This window comes from Acinonyx jubatus, chromosome X (genome assembly GCF_027475565.1).
Source record: "Acinonyx jubatus isolate Ajub_Pintada_27869175 chromosome X, VMU_Ajub_asm_v1.0, whole genome shotgun sequence".
NCBI lineage: Eukaryota > Metazoa > Chordata > Mammalia > Carnivora > Felidae > Acinonyx > Acinonyx jubatus.
This window is the reverse complement of record NC_069389.1, coordinates 40,031,767-40,055,508: the sequence shown is the minus strand read 5'-3', so window position 1 is coordinate 40,055,508 and position 23,742 is coordinate 40,031,767. Positions and strand designations below refer to the sequence as shown.

General features: G+C 46.7%; 1 protein-coding gene across 2 annotated transcripts in view; it reads left to right on the top strand.

The window, feature by feature from the left end:
* The window catches only part of SLC9A7 (solute carrier family 9 member A7), a 125,166-nt gene that overhangs the window by 75,854 nt on the left and 25,570 nt on the right, over positions 1-23,742 (top strand). For both annotated transcript variants that reach the window (XM_027053968.2, XM_027053967.2), the window contains exons 6-12: positions 3,762-3,867; positions 4,208-4,349; positions 6,096-6,201; positions 7,437-7,525; positions 7,618-7,731; positions 10,160-10,271; positions 13,872-14,025. In XM_027053968.2, coding sequence (XP_026909769.1) covers positions 3,762-3,867; positions 4,208-4,349; positions 6,096-6,201; positions 7,437-7,525; positions 7,618-7,731; positions 10,160-10,271; positions 13,872-14,025 — 823 coding nt within the window. The remainder of the gene's footprint in view (positions 1-3,761; positions 3,868-4,207; positions 4,350-6,095; positions 6,202-7,436; positions 7,526-7,617; positions 7,732-10,159; positions 10,272-13,871; positions 14,026-23,742) is intronic.

The following is a 23,742-nucleotide window of genomic DNA, read 5'->3' as shown; positions in this document are numbered from 1 at the left end:
GAATAATGTTTAATCAAATATCTGAGGTCCCCATGGCCCAGTCAGGTTGGCCCATAAAATTAACCAGCACGGATTTTCTCTAAGGAGCCACAGATACTGTTCATGCAGTAAATAATCCAGGGGCGCCCGGGTGGCTTAGTCGGTTGGTTGAGGGTCCGACCCTTGATTTCGGTTCAGGGCATGATCTCACAGTCGTGAGATCTAGCCCTCGGTCGGGCTGTGTGCTGGGCGTGGAGCCTGCATGGGATCCTCTCTCTCCCTCTCCCTCTGCCCCTCCCCAACTCGTACTCTTACAGTAGATACATAGATAGATAGATAGATAGATAGGTAGATAGATAATCCAGAAAATAAGATGTTTTCAGTCAAATCCCTAAAGATTTTTTTCCTATTGTGTCACCCAGTAAACTGTATTTAAGGGTGGAGGAAAGAGATTGACATGTCCTCTAGGAACTGTGGCTTCTGGTAGTGCCCCCCTGTTGATGTCCCGCTACTGTTCGAACGGTTAGAGTAGCAATTGGAGCACGGAGGGGCATCATTGCCTGGGGCAGCCTCTGGACACAGTCAACATCTTTCATATCCACATCACTTCTTTCTTCCCCTCTATAAATGAATTAAACTTACTTGAAAAGGAAAGCACGACGGGGAGAGTGTAGTTTGGGAATCTTCCTTAACCCCTAACAGAAATAGAGAAAGCAGGAAAGCAAAAGGAAAACCAGAGCTCCAGCTAGCTGACGGAGGGCCCATGAATCCCCAAATATTGAACTGCCAGCAGCAGGGGGACTTAGGGATCCGAACAGCAGCTGTACAGGAGGAAGCAGAGGTGAGAATAGGAGGGAACTTTCCTACAAGTATTCACCCTCAAAAGGAGGGGTCCCCGCCTGGAGTAAAGAACTTTGTAGGCATATCGGATAACAACCGTTACAGTTGGGAGGTGCTTTACAGGCTCTGATTTGTGGTTGACAACGGGCGGGCGAGGACACTGGAGGAGGTGTGAGGCTGCTAGAGAGACCTGAGCCCTCAAGGCTCTCAAAAAAACACCCGGTGAAAATCTCTCTGGAAGGACAGAGCCACTCCCTAAAAATGAACCGTTGGGACCACGGACCCTGCTTGACAGGGCATTAAAGGAGAAAGCAAGCTCAGATGCCAATAGAACAAAGAGGAAGTAGATTTCATTGAATATTGAAGAGGTGGTGGGGCGCCTGGGTGGCTCAGTTGATTAAGCGTCCGACTCCCAGCTCAGGTCATGATCTCTCATTCGTGGGTTCGAGCCCCGTGTCGGGCTCTGTGCAGACAGCTCGGAGCCTGGAGCCTGCTTCGGACTCTGTGTCTCCCTCTCTCTCTGCCCCTCCCCTGCTTGCGCGCGCGCTCGCTCTCTCTCTCTCTCTCTCTCTCTCTCTCAAAAAAAATAAACACAAAGAAAATTATTGAGAGGGTGGCTACGCTCAGGGGCCATATTTTCAGTATTTCAATGTAAAACCAGGAGAGGGAGCCCTAGAACCATGAAAGGAGAAAAACTATTCTGGGTCTTCCCATCTCACCTAACAGCGAGCAGCAGACACAGATTGGTGAATCGGACGCAAGCATGTTGTAAGAAAAAAAATGAACATCGCCCTTCCGAATAATAAAGTTGCAGATAATTAAGTCGTATCAGCAAAATCGGGTACCAAAGCACACTAAGACTAATATTCCAATAGAAGCTAAAGGAAATTGAGAAAGCGATAGAGGTTATGAAAGAACTGTATATCTCAGGATTGGAAAATTCAGAAATTAGAGGGGTAAAACAGTGGAGCATTATGGAAAGAGTTGACAGGAAGAAACAGACAAGGAACCCGGGCATAAACGAGATGTAAAAAAGCATTAAAAAAAATAAATTTAGGGGAACCTGGGTGGCTGTTAGTTGAGCATCCAACTCTTGATTTCGGCTCAGGTCATGATCCCAGGGTCATGGGATCAAGCCCGGCATTCGGTCCCCATACTGAGCGTGAGGCCCGCTTGGGATTCCCTCTTTCTCCCTCTGCCTTCTCCCCGGCTCACACGTGTTTTTTTTTTTCTCTCTCTCTCTCTCAAATGAAAAAAATAATAATAAGGGGCATCTGGGTGGTTCTGTCGGTTAAACGTCCAACTTCAGCTCAGGCCATGATCTCGCGTTTCATGGGTTCAAGCCCCACGTCGAGCCCTCTGCTGTCAGTGCCGATCCTCTGTCTCCCTCTCTCTGCCCCCCACTCACTTGTGCTCTCTCTAAAATAAAATTAAAAAAAAGCAGAAGGTAGTTGGGTGTGAATGTTGAGAAGCTTTCAGGGGGTCTGCGTAAGGTCCAAGCTGGTTTAATAATAGTAAAACGTTATTTGTCTTTCTTAACGTCCATTTTTTTCGTGAGCGTGCAGTACTGTGGCTTTTCCCAGAGGCTACATAACATGTAGTGCTGCCTATCCGTTGATCGGACACAGAAACATAAGAGAACCGTCTGTCTCCCGTTAACCTGGATAGTAAAGAGATTTGAACAGCTGTAGAACAGTGGCTCTCTTCTCACTAAGTTTGTTTTGTTTTGGAAAATATAATTAGTTTTCGTTACACGCATGGACGTTAACGTATGACGGGTTCGTTAGTAATTTTAAGTGCGTAAGTATTTAAATGTTTGTTTTGCTTAATACAGTAACTATCGATAGCTAGAGTCCACAAAACTAAAGGTTGCCGGGCGCCTCAATAATCCTTAAGAGTATAAAGGAGTCCTGAGACCAAAAGTTTGACAACTGCTTATCTGGAGAATAGCTGCTTTTTATTCATTAAAACTTTTTTTAATTTTTTTTAATGTTTATTTTCTGGAGAGAGAGAGAGATGAATGAATGAATGAATGAATGAATGAATGAATGAATGGGGGAGGGGTACAGAGAGACGGAGATGTGGAATCCAAAGCAGGCTCCGGGCTCCAAGCTGTCAACATAGGTCCCGACGCAGGGCCCGAAGCCACGGACCACAAGATCGTGACCCAAGCTAAAGTCGGACACCCAACCACTGAGCCACCCAGGTGCCCCTAAAAATTGTTTTTAATGTTTATTTGTTTCTGAGAGAGAGACAGAGCATGAATGGGGGAGGGACAGAGAGCAAGGGAGACACAGGATCCAGAGCAGGCTCCAGGCTCCGAGCTGTCAGCACAGAGCCCGACGCGGGGCTCGAACTCGTGAACCAGGAGATCATGACCTGAGCCGAAGTCGGGCGCTTAATCAACTGAGCCACCCAGGCGCCCCTGGGGGATAGCTGTTTTTTAAATGTCCAAGACACGTCAAGACTATGAGCTATGACAGACATCCGCTCTGTCATAAAAGAAGACTTCCATTATCTCACAGACCTTTACTAAAGCCTTCTCCGTACCTATACTGGGTTCTGGGGATGCGGTGGTCAATGAAACAAGGTTTTTGCCTTCAAAGAGATTTCAACCCACCAGTGGGGCCAGATCACATGAACTGTGATTATTTCTCTTAAGTTCTGCAATAGCGGTATTTTCAAAGCATGATGGGATTGCGGTAGAAAGTGCAGAGTCGCAGCGCAGTGTTACTGGAATCAAGCACCACATGAGACCTCATCCAGACCAGGAAGACTGTCATTTTCATTTATCCCGCAGATACGCAACCTGTCCTTGACTCCCTTACTGTCTCCCAAACCACCCTGTCCCGCCAAAGGCAGGAATTGCCTCTCTGCATTTGTCATCAGTGGCCTAAAGTCAGAAACTGAAACGAATTTATTTGCTTTGTGCTCATTTTTAGTGACCGTACTGGCGATATTTAACGAACTGCACGCAGACGTGGACCTCTACGCACTCCTGTTTGGAGAAAGCGTCCTGAATGATGCTGTTGCCATCGTCCTGTCCTCGTAAGTAACAGCATTTCTTCCCCGACGAAGAGAGAGTCTGGCTTCCTGAATGCTCTGCGCCACATTCAGAGGCTTATCTTAAAAGCATTCAACATTGAACTGGCTGGTTTTTTTTTAAATGAGGTTTTATCAGCTTGGTCGATAAAAGTTATGTTGCTTTGTCCGCTTGGCAGCAATCTGAATGCTGATACCAGCGTGACAGGATGGCTGTGGATGAAATGAATTACACCACGGGGAGTGCTCGGCAGAGTGTAGATGCCTATGTTTGTGGGTACTTTGGGGGACCGTGGTGTAAAGACAGTGCACTCCGTTTTAACTCTCTCTTCTGTTTAAACCCCAGGTCTATCGTTGCCTACCAGCCAGCGGGGCTGAATACTCATGCCTTTGATGCTGCTGCCTTTTTTAAATCAGTGGGCATCTTCCTAGGTATATTCAGTGGCTCTTTTACCATGGGAGCCGTAACTGGCGTCGTGACGGCTCTAATATCCTTTTGGTGGTCATCGTGCCCGCCCCGGGTAGGATCGTGTGCTGTCGCGCTCGCGACAACAAGGTCTTGGTTCTCCCTTTCAGAGGTGGATTTTTTTTTTTTTCTGCAGGATCCCGAAATGGGTCCCTTTGGTCAAACGTGACCGTCGAGGGTGTAGCTAAGAGTCTGAGAAAAGGTTGGGGAGTGTGACTCTGGCCGAAGCTCGGTGCCCCCGCTTTGCATTGGCTCCCTGCTGTGAACCAGTTGGGGATGTGAGTTCAGGGAAAACATTGGCTTTAGGGGGTGGTGGTGAAAAGGGCCAGGAGGAGGCAGGGGGTCAGGGACCACCACACAGGAGGCCGGGAGGGAGCAGGCTGGGAAGTACTTTAGATTCCAGCTCGCCACTGCCACCTACTGTTATGGGTCACGCGGGCTACTGTGGCCGCCACCACCTGCGGCCATTGGTGGGAATTACTGCAAGGTGGCCTCCCTCAAGCGAAGGATGGTATCATCTTGAGTTAAACGCCGACCAAGCGACGTAAAAGCACAGTGTGGAATGAGCAGGCGGCCCCCGGGCAGATGTGCTGAGTCCTTCGTCATATCTTTTGACGGCGCCACTGCCCAGTACAAGGTAACAGGAGCCGCACGTGCCGGCCGCATTGTCTCAGCCTCTGATCATTGTACAAATTATCAATGAGACTTTATACATTCATCTGTATATTAAATCTTTGAGACGTGGCACATATTTTGCGCTTCCCGCGTATCTCAGTTCGGACTAGCCACACGCCACGCGTTCAGCAGCCACGTGTGGCTAGCGGCTGCCATATTGGATGGCGCGGATCCAGTTACTTTCTTCACAGAGGCCCTTTAGATGCCCCGGGGACTTCCACTGTTTGGTGAAAGCACTCGTGAGATAGTTCCGTGCTGGACCACTGTGGAAGGGCAGTGCTATGAGGGCAATCTCTGGTCCCAGAAAGTGACACAAGCACCTTGTCGTTGCCCCTGGGGGTGTGCTTTCTTTTTCTTTTTCTTTTTTTTTAGTGTCTCATGCCTTCAGGAGACGCCTGCTGTGAACTCTGGTCATGGTGGCCCACAGAGGTCAGAGTCTCACTGGCCTACTCTCCCCCGGCCTGCCTATGGTACCCCTCCCCCCCGGCACTGCTAAGACTGACCTGCCAGTCACCCCTCAGGCCAAGATCGTGCTCCTCAGAGCCAGGGGGCATTGCAAAGAGCACAGAAGACCTCTTTCTGGTTTCCTTAGAAAGTTCAATTTGTAAAGACAGCTTTATTAAGATAAAATTCACATACCGTGCCATTCACCCCATTTGGTTTTCGGTATGCTACATTATCAGTTTGTTTGTTTGGTTTTTTTAATTGCGATAAAATACCTATAACACAATTTGCCCCTGTAACCACTTTTCAGTGTCCACCTCGGTGGCATTACGTGCATCCACATTGTGTAAGCATCCCCTCTGTCTGTTTTCGGAACCTTTGCATCATCCCAGACAGAAACCGTGGACCCAAGAAACGGTATCCCGCTTTCTCCTCTCTCCCAGCCCTCAGTAACCTCTTTCCTGCTAGAAAGAACTCAGTTTTTATGACTTTAAGAACCGAGCAGCAGCTGTGGGGCCCCCAAAAGAAGCGTTGGAGGGAAAGGATAGCCCTTAGGGAGGGGGAGGGGAGTCCCGGGCTGATGGAGCGTGGTTCTTGGTGGCCCTGATAACTTGTTCCTGGAGCCGAGTTCCTTGACGGGGGGGCCCACGTGACCAAGTTCACCAAGCTGCACTGCTTCCCCCTCCTGGAGACGGCACTCTTCTTCCTGATGTCCTGGAGCACGTTCCTTTTGGCGGAAGCCTGTGGCTTTACAGGTGGGTTCACACTACCCTTGGGCTGCCCTTCCCCTTACTGTAGCGGGGGCTGTGTTTCAGTGCTGTGTTTTTATGACGCCAGTTTCATGAATTATTAGTGTAAGTAACTGTGTGGTTTTAGCACCTCACAATCTCTCGTCAAAAAAGAAAAGAAAAGGAAGGAAGGAAGGAAGAAAGAAAAGAAAGAAACAAAAGAAAGAAACAAAAGAAAGAAAGAGAAGGAAGGAAAGAAAGAAAAAGAAAGAAGGAAGGAAGGAAGGAAGGAAAGAAAGGGAAGAAAGGAAGGGAGGGAGGGAGGAAGGGAGGAAGGAAGGAAGGAAGGAAGGAAGAATATCACAGGAGCACCTGAGTAGCTCAGTCGGTTAAGCGTCTGACTTCAGCTCAGGTCATGATCTCACAGTTTGTGGGTTCGAGCCCCACGTCAGGCTCTCTGCTGACAGCACAAAGCCCACTTCGGATCCTTTGTCCCCCTCTCTCTCTGGCCCTCCGCTGCTCGCTCACTCTCAAAAATAAATAAACATTTTTATTAAATCCCTGAAATTTTCCACTAGAAAATCAACTACAATTACTATACATGAGCCAGGTAGTTGGGGGAGCCCTTTTATCCTCTTTTCAAAATAGTGCGACATGCATTTATAGGCAGCATTGTAAAATATCCCAGTTCTTTAGAACTTGACAGTTATCTGTAAATGTATAGGCAAAGGCCCCCGTGTCAGCTGTCTTGCACAACAAAATGGTTACCATTAATCAGAAATTGAGGTAATGAAGGCTCGGATAAATGGAACGGTACTCTGGATCCATTTGGTCTCAAGCCCTAGACGAGGCAAAAACAGAAAGCGTTTGCCTGGAATGAAAATCCCTGGCTTCTGAGAACCGAGAGGAACAGGACAAAAGGGCATGATGGGCCCTCATGGCCTCTTTGAAGAAATGAACGCTAAACGCCAAATTCGGGAGCAGTTTAGAGGAGGGGGAGACAATGCCCTTAAAACTGTAGCAAGAAGGGAAGTCAAGGACCTTGGCTTTATAGGCGGGCAGAATGAGAAGAAGGAAAGGTTGGTAGGAGTGGTGGGGGCAGGGGGCACCTTCAGGAACAGGAAACTTTTCCAAACTGTTCTAGTAGCTGGATATGTTGGGCCTACCCTAACTTTTTTGTTTCAGCGGGGATTTTTTTCCTGCTTTTTTTTTTTTTCATCATTGATTTTTTTTTTTTTTCTTTTTTAACAACCCCTCCCCAGGCGTTGTGGCTGTCCTTTTCTGTGGCATCACGCAGGCTCATTACACCTACAACAATCTGTCGGTGGAATCAAGAAGTCGAACGAAGCAGGTGAGAGCGGGCCCTGGGTCCTCACGAGTGCCCTGTGACTAGCAGGGAGGGGGCCCACACGACTTATGGCTTCCTTTTCCCTTTCTGTGCAGCTCTTTGAGGTGTTACACTTCCTGGCAGAGAACTTCATCTTCTCCTACATGGGCCTGGCTCTCTTTACCTTCCAGAAGCATGTCTTCAGCCCCGTTTTCATCATTGGAGCTTTTGTATCCTTTTTTGTATGTGTGTGGTTCTGCTGTTTTCTGTGTGGACAGGCAACCGCCGCTGGGGAAGCTAGTTCATGGTGTTTTCATGATGAGAAAAAAGAAGGCTTATGTGGGTTCGTAGACCTAAACGTATTTCAGGATCTGCATCAGTCCCCGAATCATTTTTACTTCAGTGCTGCACGAATCCCAATCCAGGAGGTTCCCAGTTCCAAAGACCCGAAGGTTCTGTTAGTCTTGCTCCCAGCCGCACATGGGAGCGAGCAGCCTTTCCTCTGGCTGCCCAGAGAAGCCCGCAGGCGTTACAAGCACGCTTTCATGGGAGCATCCCTACCGTGACAGCTCACTGTGGAAAAGACGTTTCCCCCCCTCCCCCCAGGGGGGGAAAAAAAAAGGAAAGGAAGAGACCACAAAATAGAAGAATACTCATTTCCTTGACTCAGTTCCACTGTGAGCACAGTTTTTGGAAGAGAGACACAGTTTAGGGGATTGGCTTCTCTCAAGTCAGGAGGGCCTTGGAACTGGAGTGATCTAGCTCAGCCTGGAGCTGGAGTCCCCTATTGCTGGGCATTTGCACTTGCCTTTTACTTTTGTAAGAAAATTTTTAATGTTTATTATTTATTTTGAGAGAGAATCCAAAGCAGGCTCTGGGCTCTGCGCCATCAGCGGAGAGCCCGGCGCGGGGCTCGAACCCGCGAACCGCGGGATCATGAGCCAAGCCGAAGTCGGACGCTCAACCGACTGAACCACCCAGATGCCCATACTCTTGCCTTTTCTGAGGCCTCGTGGGTAACCTTAAAAAAAAAAAAAAAAAGGAGTGTTTTTCTCTTCTGGGCTTTTCGTTTATGGTGCAGGCATAGCTGACCCTCACCAAGCAGCTAGATAGCGATAAGTGGCCAATGCCACGTGGAGGCCTTCCAGTTAAGAGTGTTAATCGGCTTCCACCGGGGCTCCTTTCTCGGGTTTATACACTCACCAGAGTGACAGCTGCAAATCTAAGGGGATCAGTGTTTTTATTCTCGATTCAGAAAGACCTCCTCACATGCCTCCTGGATTTGTATTCCTGGCACAGCATCCTGCAAGGGATAGTGAGAGCACCGCCCTTGTTTGCAGATGAGGGCCTCGCGGCAGGGGGGGGGGGTGGGCAAGACGGGTCCCCTGGGAATCTCAAAGGCCACTTCCCACTGGAGGACAGTTGCCTGGCTTCTGGGATGGAATCGAGCTTTCCGAGCACTACCTTCTTTCCTGCCATTCTAAACAACACAACACAACACCAAAGGAGAAAACAAAACAAAAAAAAAGCTAAAAGCAGAAAAACAGTCCGTCCTTTACCCTGGAGAAGGCAGAGGACAGTTCCGCCCTGGCTTCTGTCTGAAACAGCTGCGGCCCTGGGCAGCTGGCACTCAGCTGGAACGGAAGCTCCCGGTCCCCACGGGTCCCATGGCAGTTTCCTCCTGTAACCACGGCTCCCTGCCGGGCTCTGTTCTCTACTCAGCGAGTGACGAATGGCCCATTTCCCTGAATTTTTTGCTTGCCACACTCCTCTGCCTCCATGGGCTCACGCCTCCAAAAAGACATCTGAGCCACCCGGGTAGAGACATCTACCCCCTCTTGAGTCTTGGGAGGGACATGAACGCATCTGAAGTGTCCCAAGTGCTCCCAAGTTTCCGCACCTCTTAGCCGTAGCATCTTCCTGGTCATTTCGAGCCCCTCCTATTTACTTCTGACTAAAGCTTATGAGCTCTTGACCCACGGGTTAGAGATTTGTTCTTCTCGTGACTTTCCTTCTTCTTTTTTTTTTTATTTTTTTATAAATTTTTTTTAATGTTTTATTTATTTTTGAGACAGAGAGAGACAGAGCATGAACACGGGAGGGGCAGAGAGAGAGAGGGAGACACAGAATTGGAAGCAGGCTCCAGGCTCTGAGCCATCAGCCCAGAGCCTGACGCGGGGCTCGAACTCACGGACCGCAAGATCGTGACCTGAGCTGAAGTCAGACGCTTAACCGACTGAGCCACCCAGGCGCCCCATGACTTTCCTTCTTCTAATGGAGCCCAAGCCACTGTTTGCTCCTCTCAACTCCCCACCCCTGCCAGGGCTCCTCAGCTTAGGTGTAGATAGGGGGGAGACTTGGTCCACACCTGCTTAATGAAATCAAGAAGTTCCAACAGTGCGTCTAGCAGGCCAGGCATTACCTCTGTGAGCTAGGAGGTCGGGAAAGGTGGCCACCTGCGTCCTGCTTGTAGCTGACACGCGTTCCGAGGGCACCGGGTCTAGCCCGGCTGCCTTGAGCATCCCTCCTGATCGTGGTGCGGTTAGCTGCTGGTCACAGGGTGTCCCAGCATTCCTAAAATTCTCTGCTCCACCAGAGGCCGGGCGAAGCTGCCGTTCTAGAAATCTGTTGGGCCCTTAACCTCCACCTGGTGGTCAGGTTGCCATCTTCCTGGGCCGAGCTGCACACATCTACCCGCTCTCCTTCTTCCTCAACTTGGGCAGAAGGCATAAGATTGGCTGGAACTTTCAACACATGATGATGTTTTCAGGTAAAACCCCTGGGAACGTAAAGAAAATGAGCTTTCTTCGGCAGGCGTGTCAGCGTGACTAAACTATGATGGATAAGGTTCGTAAAAAGAAGTTGAAATTCCTGGTTCTTTTTGCCTTCTCCCACAGTGCTGAGTAGACCGACCTACGCGTCACACAGAGGTAATACCGATTTTGCGAACCATACTACCAAATGTGAACATTCTCCCCTAAAACAGCCGCGTCTTCATGTTTATCTACCGCCCACGGGGCCTGGCGATATAGGAGTATTTAAAGTGCTTGATTGTTTTCTAGTTGATGTGCATAACCCTTAATCTTCCAGAAGGGCTCCAGACCTAAACGTAGAAGGGAGATAGGTCTGTTTTAAAAAAAATTTTTTTGATGTTTATTTATTTTTGAGAGAGAGAGAGAGAAACAGAGACAGAGCATGAACAGGGGAGGGGCGGAGAGAGAGGGAGACACAGAATCGGAAGCAGCCTCCAGGCTCCGAGCTGGCAGCACAGAGCCCGACGCGGGGCTTGAACTCACGAGCTGTGAGATCATGACCTGAGCCGAAGTCAGACGCTTAACTGAGTGAGCCACCCAGGTGCCCTGGGAGATGGGCCTTTAATGAGAAAGAACACAGGCCACATCACTCAGTACCTCCCAGCTGCAGTATCCACTCTTGGACAATAATGAAATTGAGCTAATTGTTGAGCTTCCTCCTAGCTCCAACTTCCCGTGAGGCAAAAAATAAAATTCACTTGAGGAAGCAAAGATGAGCCCCAAACCGGAAGTTAATGGCCGTGATAATTCTGCTTGATTTATACTGTCTCCCAGATGCCCCCCTCTCCACTCTAAAGCTGAGAAGTGTGCAGAAGCCGCTGAGGCGAGAAAGGACAGAAAATAGTGGACATATTTTAAGTTTATCTTGGTGAATGAGTTCTCTCCAACGCATCTTGCTCTTCTCCACCAGAGCTGTCTGTCTGTCTGTCTGTCTGCCTCTCTCTCTCTCTCTCTATTTGCCCCTCCCCTGCTTGTGCTCTCTCCCTCAAAAATAAATATTAGAAAAAAGAAAGTTCTTTTAAAAAATTTTTAACGTTTACTTATTTTGGGGGGGGCAGAGGGGCAGAGAGAGGGAGACACAGAATCCGAAGCAGGCTCCAGGCTCTGAGCTGACTGCCAGCACAGAGCCCGGCGTGGGGCTCAAACTCACGAACGGCGAAATCATGACCTGAGCCAAAGTCAGACACTTAACCGACGGAGCCACCCAGGCACCCCCTTCCCCCCTAAAAGAGAAAGTTCTAGTGGAGAAGAGCAAGATGCGTTGGAGAGAACTCATTCACCAAGATAAACTTAAAATATGTCCACTATTTTCTGGACTAAAAGGCAGTACACAGTGCTGTTTAAAGGCATCTCCTATAAAGATTATTTCCTGCTGGGAACAATGTCGCCATCAAAAGGAACTCCAGACAATGCAGCACACGTTGTCTCTCCCTGACCCCTAACTTTTCTTCTTTGAGACAACATCCCTTTAGAGGCCAAAGTATTCATCGGTGACGAAACTGGCTATAGGGCAATCTAGATGTGTGTGTTATTTCCCAAGTACGGATTAATAGAAAACATTAACTTGGCTCTGTTTTTTAACGTAACTCTTTTTTAAAGTTTATTTATTTATCTCGAGAGAGAGAAAGAGAGAGAGCAAGCAGGGGAGGGGCAGTGAGAGAGGGAGAGGGAATCCCAAGCAGGCTCCGCACTACCCGAACAGAGCCCAGGGCAGGGCTCGAACTAACGAACCTCGAGATCATGACCTGAGCTCAAAGCGAGAGTCGAATGTTTGCTTAACCAGCTGAACCACCCAAGTGCCCCTTTGATGTAACTTTTTTGAATCATGTTTTAGTGAATTGTGAAGTTTGCAGATGAGGGAATTTACCAAACTTTTAGGAAAGGCGGGAGAATATGCAAACAGATACAGTGGTTATTGCTTTTTATTCTCTCATATAATATACACAGTCTGGCCAAAGGTGAATAGGAACTTATACCAGATGTCTATTAAAGACCACGGATTCGGCCTTTACCGTAAAACAAATGGTGAGCATGGTATGAAGAAGGAACAAAAGAACTTAGAAAGGTAAACATTAAAATGTGGGAGCTTAATCTTTTAAGCAAACAGCGTTTTATTAAATGTAATTAAAATCTAGCATAAGATGAAAATATGAGAACTCGCATAAAAGGAGAACAAATATTTGTGAATATATATTAACCCGGGTGGCTCAGTCAGTTAAGCGTCTGACCTTGGCTCAGGTCATGATCTCCAGGCTTGTGAGTTCGAGCCCCGCGTCGGGCTCTGTGCTGACAGCTCGGAGCCTGCTTCGAAGTCTGTGTCTCCCTCTCTCTCTGCCCCTCCCCCACTCGCTCGTGCTCTCTCTCTCTCTCTCTCTCTGTCTCAAAAATAAATAATAAAACATTTAAAAAAATTCACTGCTGTTTCAGTTCCTTTGTGAGTGTTGCACTCTGTAGGTCACAGCATCTGCTCTGAAACTTAAACGCAAAGATGAATATACTTAACTGCGTACATTTAATTTCTATCTCCCAGGGTTGTTTTTTTAGGATAGTTGACACATAGTGTTATATTAGTTTCAGATTTAGGATAGTTGACACATAGTGTTATATTAGTTTCAGATGTCCAATATCATGACTCAGCTTCATTCCAGGCTATGCTGTACTCACCGTGTGTTTGGCGCTTAGCCTTAATACCCGTTAATGTAGAAAAAGGGCCAGCAGACTACATCCCCTGGGCCAAAGCTGGCCGTTGCGTATTTTCATATACTCCACGGCTAAGAGTGGCTTTTACAGATGGACGTTTACAATCTATTTGACGATAGAGGACACTAACTTTGAAGTCCAATTAAGTGAAATATAGTCCTCCAAAAGAATTTACCTATATCACAACACATTATACTGTGTTGTCATTATTCTCTTTTTGGTTTTTGCCCATAAGATTTGGTAGAAATTTGGGTTGTTTTTTTTTTTTCTCTTCTATGTAAGTACCTACAAAATAGCCTTGATTTTTCCTCTTGACCCCCAAAGCCTAAAATATTTATTATCTGACCCTTTACAGAAAAAAATTGCCAACGCTTGACGTAGATCAGGTTGTATTGTTACTTCTCTGTGTAGCTTTGCTAAGGAAATGCTAGGCTGCTCTGTGGGTCCTGGGACACAGATCACAAATATGTATTTGATGTATTCAGACCTAGCCTGTTACTTCAGTTTATAATGAATCACAGACCTAGAGAGCTTATATTCATTAGTTCTTATTTATCTTTCTTTTTATTTCATGTTACTAGCAGGAGAATGATCTCCGTAATAAGAGTGGTATTGTTCTAGAATGTGCCGGACAAAGTAGTGCAGTGTTTTTCTCATCGCATTTGGGCATTTTGCAAAAGAAGACTTCAAACAAGAGAAAACCACGTTCCCTTAAGGTCCTTCTTTCTGAATAAGACCGTTTGACTCCCAAAACATACGTGGATGTTATAGTTTATTAGCCCTGAGTGGCAGCAACGGATCTGAGGACACATTGTCATCCGCCCTTATAACCAGATCTTCCTCTCTGGTCCCCGCAGGCCTCAGGGGCGCGATGGCATTTGCGCTGGCCATCCGCGACACGGCATCCTATGCTCGCCAGATGATGTTTACGACCACCCTCCTCATCGTCTTCTTCACTGTCTGGATCATTGGCGGAGGCACGACACCCATGCTGTCGTGGCTTAACATAAGGTCAGTTTGAAAGCACGGCCAGTTTTGCGTCCGACTATGTCCCTGTGCTCACACACAGGGGGAGACAGCTCAGTGCATGGAAGGTTTTTACGTTTGTTTTTGTTGTTGTTGTTGTTGTTGTTGTGGGTTTGCGGGAGGGCTTAAAAATAAAAAGCAATAACTGAAAAGTCAGAGTATTGAGTTTTCCATGAGAAAAAGGGTTGCCATGTAAAATGTTTGTGAGTACAGACGCACGGGGCGTTAGAAACACCTGGACCTTGCTGGAACAGCGACAGGGCCAGAATTCAAAAGTCTCAAAGCTGCTGGCAGAGTCTGGCATTTGACATTCCTCTGAAATCAAACCTGCGGCCTTCAAAAGAAGCTCATCTGCTTCAGATGATAACAAATAAAAAGAGGCAATTAGGGTTTTGTTTTTCAGAGGAAACCGTGTCTCCTCTCGCTTGAGTGCACAAAAGAGGCGTGGCATTTCCTGCGTAACCCTTATTTGTTGCAGCCTCATGGATGTCCCCTGCCTGTGGTTTGGCAGCTGTGTCGGGAGAGAGAGCAACTGACCTAAATTTGATTTTGTTTCAAAGAGGGTTTGGATTCCAGAGCGTGCTTCTGCGCCCCCAGCTCCTTAGGGGACAGAGGAGCCTGGAGCAGGGGTCAAGAGCCCCAGAGCCTAACCCCGGCTCTGGTTCAAGGCAAGCCCTTCACGTCTTTGGGCCTCGGTTCTCCTGGACATGAAGTTCTGCCTCCCCGGAGGGGCTCCCACCGCGCCCCCTCAGTTTTGGGTCTGCAGAGGTTGAATGCGAACAGAAAGACGGAAAGAGGAAAGCACTGAAGCAGTGCTTAGGTGTGAAGGATCCTCCAAAGAGCCACAAGGTGGCACTGTTTCTTCCTTTCTCTCCTGGCCTTTCGTCCCTAGTCCCTTCTCTGGAATACAGAGCGCACTGGCCTAACGGTGTCCAGCATACCTACCTTTGGAGGAGAGAGGACCTACAAAGATCTCGTAGTCATCCTTAGGGTGAGGGGGACACGTGGAACTTGGGAGAAAGCTGGAATTTGAGAGAACAGTCTCCCCCACCATCAGGGACTTTTGTATCGATGGCGGGCAGGGGTTCCTGGGCTTGGCGCCTGCCAGCCCCACCATTTCTGGGCTAGCGAGTCTCAGCCTCGCATCCTGGTGGGTCTGCAGAACCTAGTGGGGGGGTGGTCAGAGACAGTCGTATCATAGCTAACACTTGCGATGCTGGCAATAACTTGCCCGGTCGCAGAGCTTTCGGTGGATGAGCTGGGACTTGAACCCGGGCAGTCTTGCCACACAGTCCACAGCCTTAACCTTAAGAAGGTCGGCTGTGTTAGGGACTGCCGCCGCGTTGTGAAATGGGGGGTGATGAGAATTTCGATCTCCTAGGCACGAGTCTCTAGGGAAAATAATTCATCGTGGGAATACAAACCTAAAGAAGAAAATGGACAGATTTTTGGCGCTAACTCTGAGACCTAAGACGGTACCATCTTTGTTCTGTGTAAGAATAAGCGCAAGAGAGGAGGCTTGTCCCCCGCACACACTTGAGGATCTTTGCATTCGGTGACCTCCGAGAGTAGAGAGGTGACTGGGGACATTTTGCAGTTCTGGTAACCCTTTTCTAAATCGGGCCATCAAAACTGCCCTACCCAGAGCTGAGAGTGTGGGCAGCTTTCCATGAGGCACACGAGCCGTACGTGTACAAATATAATCACTGTTGTGTTGTGGAAATACTGATGTAACATATAGATAGCACCCAGAACGCACACACTGAGGGGCCCGGAAATGAGTGTGTGTGTGACCGGGTGTACGAGAGATCTAGTTCCCCCACCTCCTCGCCAGCATTTGGCGTTAACCACCATTTGTCATTGTAGTTGTTCTAACAGGTGGGTGGGGATACCTCCCCGTGGCCTTCGTGTGCATTCCTCTAATGACCGATGATGTTGAACATCTCTTCATGTGCCCATTTGCCATTCATCTGTCTTCCTCGGTGAAACACCTGTTCACACTTTTCATCTATTTTCTAATCAGATTGTTTGGGGTTTTTTTTTTATTGAGTTCTGAGTGTTCTTTATTTATTATAGATACTAGTCTTTTCTCAGAGATGTGGTTTGCAAATATTTTCTCCCAGTCTGCAGCTTGTCTTTTAATCCTTCTAGTAGAGTCATCGAAGAACAGAAGTTTTAGTTTTGAGGGAGTGCAGTTTGTCTTTTTTTTTTTCCCTTTTACACATCGTGCCTTTGGTGTTATATGTAAGGACTCTCCGTCAAGCCCTAGGCCATGAAGATTTCCTTCTGTGTTAATCTTCTTTTTTTAAATGTTTATTTTTGAGAGAGAGCAAGTGCATGAACGGGGGAGGGGCAGAGAGAGAGGGAGACACAGAATCCGAAGCAGGCTCCAGGCTCTGAGCTGTCAGCACAGAGCCCGACGCAGGGCTCGAACTCATGGATGGCGAGATCGTGACCTGAGCTGAAGTCGGACGCTCAACCGACTGAGCCACCCAGGCGCCCCTCTTATATGTTATCTTCTAAAAGTTTTCTTAGTTCTATGCTTGACATTTGAGTCTGTGGTCCATTTGGCGTTAATTTTTATATAAGCTGCGAGGCTCAGGTTTAGGTTTTATTATCTTTTTTATTTGCCTATTGGCCACCCGGTTGTTCTGGCACAATGTGTTAAAAAGACAAGTCTTACCCTGTTGGATTACTTTTGCTCCTTTGCCAAAAATCAGCTGGCTCGATGCACGTGGGTTTGTCTGTATTCTGCCCCACTGATGAATGTGGTCACCCCTCCACACTGTCCTGATAACTATAGTCATGTAATAAGCTGTAGCATCAGGTAGAGGGAGCCCTCCCACATTATTCTTTTTCAAAACTCTCGTAGCTGTTCTCGTTGCTGCCATCTTGTTTTCTGTCTTCCAATTCATGAACGCGGCACGTTTCTTCATTTATTCATGGTTTGTGAGATTTGTATCTAAGTACTTATTCTCTTCTGAGCAATGATAAATGTTATTCTGTCTTCAATTTCAGGCTCCATGTGTTCATTGCTAGGATATAGAAATACAGTGGGTTTTTGTATGTTGATCTCGTATCCTGTGACCTTGCTGGACTCGTTTGTTAGCTCTGGGAGGCTTTTGTTTGGTTTTGTTTATAAATTCTTTGGGATTTCCTACATAGACCATCACATTATTTGCAGACAGAGACAGTTTTATTTCTTCCTTTGCAATCAGTGTACGTTTTATTTCCCTTTCTTGACTTACTGTTCTGGCTAGGACTTTCAATATGATGTCGAGTAACAGTGACATGAGCTGACATCCTGATCTTGTTTCCAGTCGTAAGGGGAAAATATTCAGTCTTTGACCAATAAGTATAATATTAGCTGTAGGGTTTTTGTAGATGTTCCTCATCAAGTTGAGGGAGTTTCTATCTATTGTTAGATTTTTGAGGTTTTGTTGGTTTTTTTTTTTTAATCATGAGCGGATGCTGAAGTTTCTCAAATGCTTTTCCTGTATCTACTGATATAATCATATGATTTTTCTTGTTTAGCCTGTTAATATGGTGGGTTACATCAATTAGTTAAAATACTTCCCTAAGACAAACCCCACTTGGTCGTGGTGTATGAGTTTTTAATACACTGCTGAATTCTATTAGCTGTTATTTTGTTAAGGATTTTTGTGGTCTGTGTTCATGAGGGATATTGGTCTGTAGTTTTCTCTTGTTTTGTACTACCTTTGTCTGTTTTTGGTATCAGAGTAATCTGGCCTCACAAAATGAGCTGGGGCATGTTCCCTGCTCTTCTGTTTTCTGAAAGAGATTGTGTAGAATTGGTGTTAGTTCTTTTTGGAAGTTTAATGGAATTCTCGTATAAAATCGTCCGGTCCTGGAGACTTCTTTTTCAGGAGCTTTTAAATTGTGAAGGCAATTTCTTTAATACTTATAGGGCTATTTGGGGCGCCTGGGTGGCTCAGTCGGTTAAGCGTCTGACTTCGGCTCAGGTCATGATCTCGCGGTCCGTGAGTTCAAGCCCCGCGTCGGGCTCTGTGCTGAGAGCTCAGAGCCTGGAGCCTGCTTCAGATTCTGTGTCTCCCTCTCTCTGACCCTCCCCCGTTCATGCTCTGTCTCTCTCTGTCTCAAAAATAAATAAACATTAAAAAAAAATACTTATAGGGCTATTAAGATGATCTGTTTCCTACTTGAATTATGGTAGTTTGTGAAACTGTTGATGTCTGTGAGCTCTACGGTGATATCCCTTGTTTTGCTGCTGATATTGGTAATTTGTATCTTTCTCTTTTTTTCTCTCAGTCTTGCCAGAGGTTTGTCAACCTTGTGGATCTTTTCAAAGAGCTAGCTTTTCACTGCCTTGATTTTCTATATCGTTTTCCGGTTTCTGCCCCTATCTTTATTCTTTCCTTCTTTCTGACCAACTTCACCCAGACAGCGTCATGAAGCAAATTGGTGAAAAATACACATGGCATTAGTTCATTGCATTTTCCTGATGTGTATAAATAGTGATTACGTAAGTGTGGAAACTGACATATGTAGAGATTACACGGAAAGACATTCCCTCACAAATAAACTAATGAGATTGATTGGTTTTTCTGGCCTGTAGCTTGTGATGTTACCTGATGGCCATGAATCATTTATGTGAACCAGGTTCTTATTCTAAATTGATTCAGAAACCCCGTGAAGTTCAGTGTGGGGTTTTGACCTCCGCGACCTCGGTAAACTTAATACCTACTTGTTCCTTACTTCTCTAGGCTGCTGACAGAGGCCCTGATGAGGTGTTAAGTGGCTGCTCAACATCAGAAGCCCAGGGTGGGTCTCAGAGTTCCACCATAAATAATTAGGAGTTAGTTGTGATTTGTTTTTAAATTTTTTTAATGCTTATTTATTTTTGAGAGAGAGAGAGAGAGAGAGAGAGAGAGAGAGAGAGAGAGAGGAGCAGAGCGGGGGAGGGGCAGAAAGAGAGAGGGGGAGACAAAGACTCCAAAGCAGGCTCCGGGATCTGAGCTGTCAGCACAGAGCCCAACACAGGGCTCGAACCCACGAACCGCCAGATCATGAGCTGAGCTGAAGTCGGATGCTCTACCGACTGAGCCACCCAAGGGCCCCTTGGGAGTTAGTTGTGATTTTTAACCATGGCTAAATTCTCATCTGTCCATAACATAAAAACGAATGCAACACAAACCCACAGGCAGGTCTCTGCTTTCCAGAAATCCAGCTTACCTTTCTAAACTGGTAGGTCGTGATTGATATTTTAAAACATAATAGCAAAAATGCTCCAATGGTTTTCCGTTAATGCACAGACTGCATATTTTTCTTAGTCTCTTGAGCAGGTGTTGTTATTCACAAAGGACATAATTTTGGCAATTAAAAAAAAAAAGTGACCACAGGATTGCTTCAGCAGAGGAGTCTCGTATGTGCCCAGAGCACATTTTGGCGGTATGGTGGCTGTTCTCTTTGGAGCCCCCGCTTCAAGTGACACAGTCCAACGAGCAGTTGCCCTTCATAGCCCAGTGTGCAGGAACGCAAACACTCAAGGACAAGTAAGGGTAATCCTGTGACACAGAGAATTTACGATAAAGCTCTTTGCGAGATAACTTGAAGAATAAAGGCAGAGAAAAGCCCTGAGCTCTTTATGTAATAGCATTTGTAACTGGATTATTTTAAGAGACTTTAAGGACGCCAGCATGTAATCAAAGGGCAGATTCTGTGAGGTGAGGGAATTGGGCTCCTGGGTCTAAGAGCCTCGGTGTCGCAGCCTTGATTCCACCATTTTTTCTTTCCTTTCCTTTTCTTTCCTTTCCTTTCCTTTCCTTTTCTTTTCTTTTCTTTTCTTTTCTTTTTTCTTTTTCTTTTTCTTTTTCTTTTTTTTTCTCTTTTTAGACTATTTTATAGCATGTAGTAAATTAGCATTTACGTTCATTTTCAGCTTTGTCTTCTGGCTTTTTGTTTTTCAATATATGAAATTTATTGTCAAATTGGTTTCCATACAACACCCAGTGCTCATCCCAAAAGGTGCTCTCCTGAATACCCATCACCCACCCTCCCCTCCCTCCCACCCCCCATCAACCCTCAGTTCTCAGTTTTTAAGAGTCTCTTATGCTTTGGCTCTCTCCCACTCTAACCTCTTTTTTTTTTCCTTTCCCTCCCCCATGGGTTTCTGTTAAGTTTCTCAGGATCCACATAAGAGTGAAACCATATGGTATCTGTCTTTCTCTGTATGGCTTATTTCACTTAGCATCACACTCTCCAGTTCCATCCACGTGGCTACAAAGGGCCATATTTCATTCTTTCTCATTACCACGTAGTACTCCATTGTGTATATAAACCACAATGTCTTTATCCATTCATCAGTTGATGGACATTTAGGCTCTTTCCATAATTTGGCTATTGTTGAGAGTGCTGCTATAAACATTGGGGTACATGTGCCACTATGAATCAGCACTCCTGTATCCTTTGGATAAATTCCTAGCAGTGCTATTGCTGGGTCATAGGGTAGTTCTATTTTTTAATTTTTTGAGGAACCTCCACACTGTTTTCCAGAGTGGCTGCACCAATTTGCATTCCCACCAACAGTGCAAGAGGATTCCTGTTTCTCCACATCCTCGCCAGCATGTATAGTCTCCTGATTTGTTCCATGTGCACTCCAGAAGAAAGTATATTCTGTTGCTTTGGGATGCAGAGTTCTAAATATATCTGTCAAGTCCATCTGATCCAATGTATCATTCAGGGCCCTTGTTTCTTTATTGACCGTGTGTCTAGACGATCTGTCCATTTCTGTAAGAGGAGTGTTAAAGTCCCCTGCAATTACCACATTCTTATCAATAAGGTTGCTTATGTTTATGAGTAATTGTTTTACATATGTGGGGGCTCCCGTATTCGGCACATAGACATTTATAATTGTTAGCTCTTCCTGATGGATAGACCCTGTAATTATTATATAATGTCCTTCTTCATCTCTTGTTACAGCCTTTAATTTAAAGTCTAGTTTGTCTGATATAAGTATGGCTACTCCAGCTTTCTTTTGGCTTCCAGTAGCATGATAAATAGTTCTCCATCCCCTCACTCTCAATCTGAAGGTGTCCTCAGGTCTAAAATGAGGCTCTTGTAGACAGCAAATAGATGGGTCTTGTTTTTTTATCCATTCTGATACCCTATGCCTTTTGGTTGGCGCATTTAGTCCATTTACATTCAGTGTTGTTATAGAAAGATACGGGTTTAGAGTCATTGTGATGTCTGTATGTTTTATGCTTGTAGTGATGTCTCTGGTACTTTGTCTCACAGGATCCCCCTTAGGATCTCTTGTAGGGCTGGTTTAGTGGTGACGGATTCCTTCACTTTTTGTTTGTTTGGGAAGACCTTTATCTCTCCTTCTATTCTAAATGACAGACTTGCTGGATAAAGGATTCTTAGCTGCATATTTTTTTCTGTTCAACACATTGAAGATTTCCTGCCATTCCTTTCTGGCCTGCCAAGGTTCAGAAGAGAGATCAGTCACGAGTCTTATAGGTCTCCCTTTATATGTTAGAGCATGTTTATCCCTCGCTGCTTTCAGAATTTTCTCTTTATCCTTGTATTTTGCCAGTTTCACTATGATATGTTGTGCAGAAGATCAGTTCAAGTTACGTTTGAAGGGACTTCTCTGTGCCTCTTGGATTTCAATGCCTTTTTCCTTCCCCAGTTCAGGGAAGTTTTCAGCTATGATTTTTTCAAGTACACCTTCAGCACCTTTCCCTCTCTCTTCCTCCTCTGGAATACCAATTATGCGTAGATTATTTCTCTTTAGTGCATCACTTAGTTCTCTAATTTTCCCCTCATACTCCTGGATTTTTTTGTCTTTTTCTCAGTTTCTTCTTTTTCCATAATTTTATCTTCTAGTTCACCTATTCTCTCCTCTGCTTCTTCAGTCTGAGCCGTGGTCGTTTCCATTTTATTTTGCATTTCATTTAAAGCGTTTTTCAGCTCCTCCTGACTGTTCCTTAGTCCCTTGATCTCTGTAGCAAGAGATTCTCTGCTGTCCTCTATACTGTTTTCAAGCCCAGCGATTAATTTTATGACTATTATTCTACATTCACTTTCTGTTATATTATTTAAATCCTTTTTGATCAGCTCATTAGCTGTTGTTATTTCCTGGAGATTCTTCTGAGGGGAATTCTTCCGCTTGGTCATTTCGGATAGTCCCTGGCGTGGTGAGGACCTGCAGGGCACTTCCCCTGTGCTGTGGTGTATAACTGGAGTTGCTGAGCCGGACCGCAGTCCGACCTGATATGTGCCCCCAGCCCACCGCTGGGGCCACAGTCAGACTGGTGTGTGCCTTCTCTTCCCCTCTCCTAGGGGCGGGATTCACTGTGGGGTGGCATGGCCCGTCTGGGCTACTTGCACACTGCCAGGCTTGTGATGCTGGGGATCTGGCGTATTAGCTGGGGTGGGTAGGCAAGGTGCACGGGGGCAGGAGGGGCAGGCTTAGCTTGCTTCTCCTTAGGTGATCCACTTCAGGAGGGGCCCTGTGGCAGCGGGAGGGAGTCAGACCCGCTGCCGGAGGGGTGGCTCAGCAGAAGCACAGCGTTGTGCGCGGAGCAAGCAAGTTCCCTGGCAGGAACCGGTTCCCTTTGGGATTTTGGCTGGGGGATGGGCGGGGGAGGTGGCGCTGGCGAGCGCCTTTGTTCCCCACCAAACTGAGCTCTGTCGTCCGGGGGCTCAGCAGCTCTCCCTCCCTTTGTCCTCCAGCCTTCCCGCTTTCGGAGCAGAGCTGTTCACTTATGACCTCCCAGACGCGGAACACAGTCCGTCTGGCCCCTCCGCTTTTGCAAGCCAGACTCGGGGGCTCTGCTTGGCCGGCGAGCCGCCCCTCCGCCCCGGCTCCCTCCCGCCAGTCCGTGGAGCGCGCACCGCCTCGCCGCCCTTCCTACCCTCTTCCGTGGGCCTCTCGTCTGCGCTCGGCTCCGGAGACTCCGTTCTGCTAATCCTCTGGCGGTTTTCTGGGTTACTTAGGCAGGTGTAGGTGGAATCTAAGTGATCAGCAGGACGCGCGGTGAGCCCAGCGTCCTCCTACGCCGCCATCGCGATTCCACCATTTTTCTACCTTTGTGACCTTGGGCAACTTATTGAGGCTCGTCAACTCACTCTCCCTCACCGGTTTCGATGGGGACACTAGCGTGAGGCCAAAATGTGACGACAAATAAATGTGATAAAGAATTTGCTCATTAAACATACCGTCTGGCACAGGGTAAGCATTTGTTGTATTTTAGCTCTTCTATCACCGTTAGTACTGCTACGCTTGCTGTTGTTCTGGTCATTAGTGACTCTTACACTGGTGGCGTCGGCTCGCTTTTCTGGAATTTGTTACGCTTTTTCAATGGTCCCGTAAAATACAGAGTCTGGTTTAAGTCACGTTCTGAACGTGTGACTAGTTAAAAGTAGCACCTGAAGAAGCATCACATTCTCACTCATATATTTCAGGGGATGTTAGTAGCATGAGAGTTTGGGCATTGTCTTTGCCCTCCTGGTTTTCATTATTGCCCCCCCCCACGCCCCCCACAGGGAGTCCTTCAAAAATATCTTTTTCCCAAAGACCTCTTCCAGTGAAAACTTAATACCACAGATCTGCTATGTACCTGTTTATGTGCTATCACGCTTCAGAGGGCTAGAAACCACTGTAATATCTAAAGGGGTTTTTTTTGTCTCCTAAGAACCAATTTTCACACCCATGGG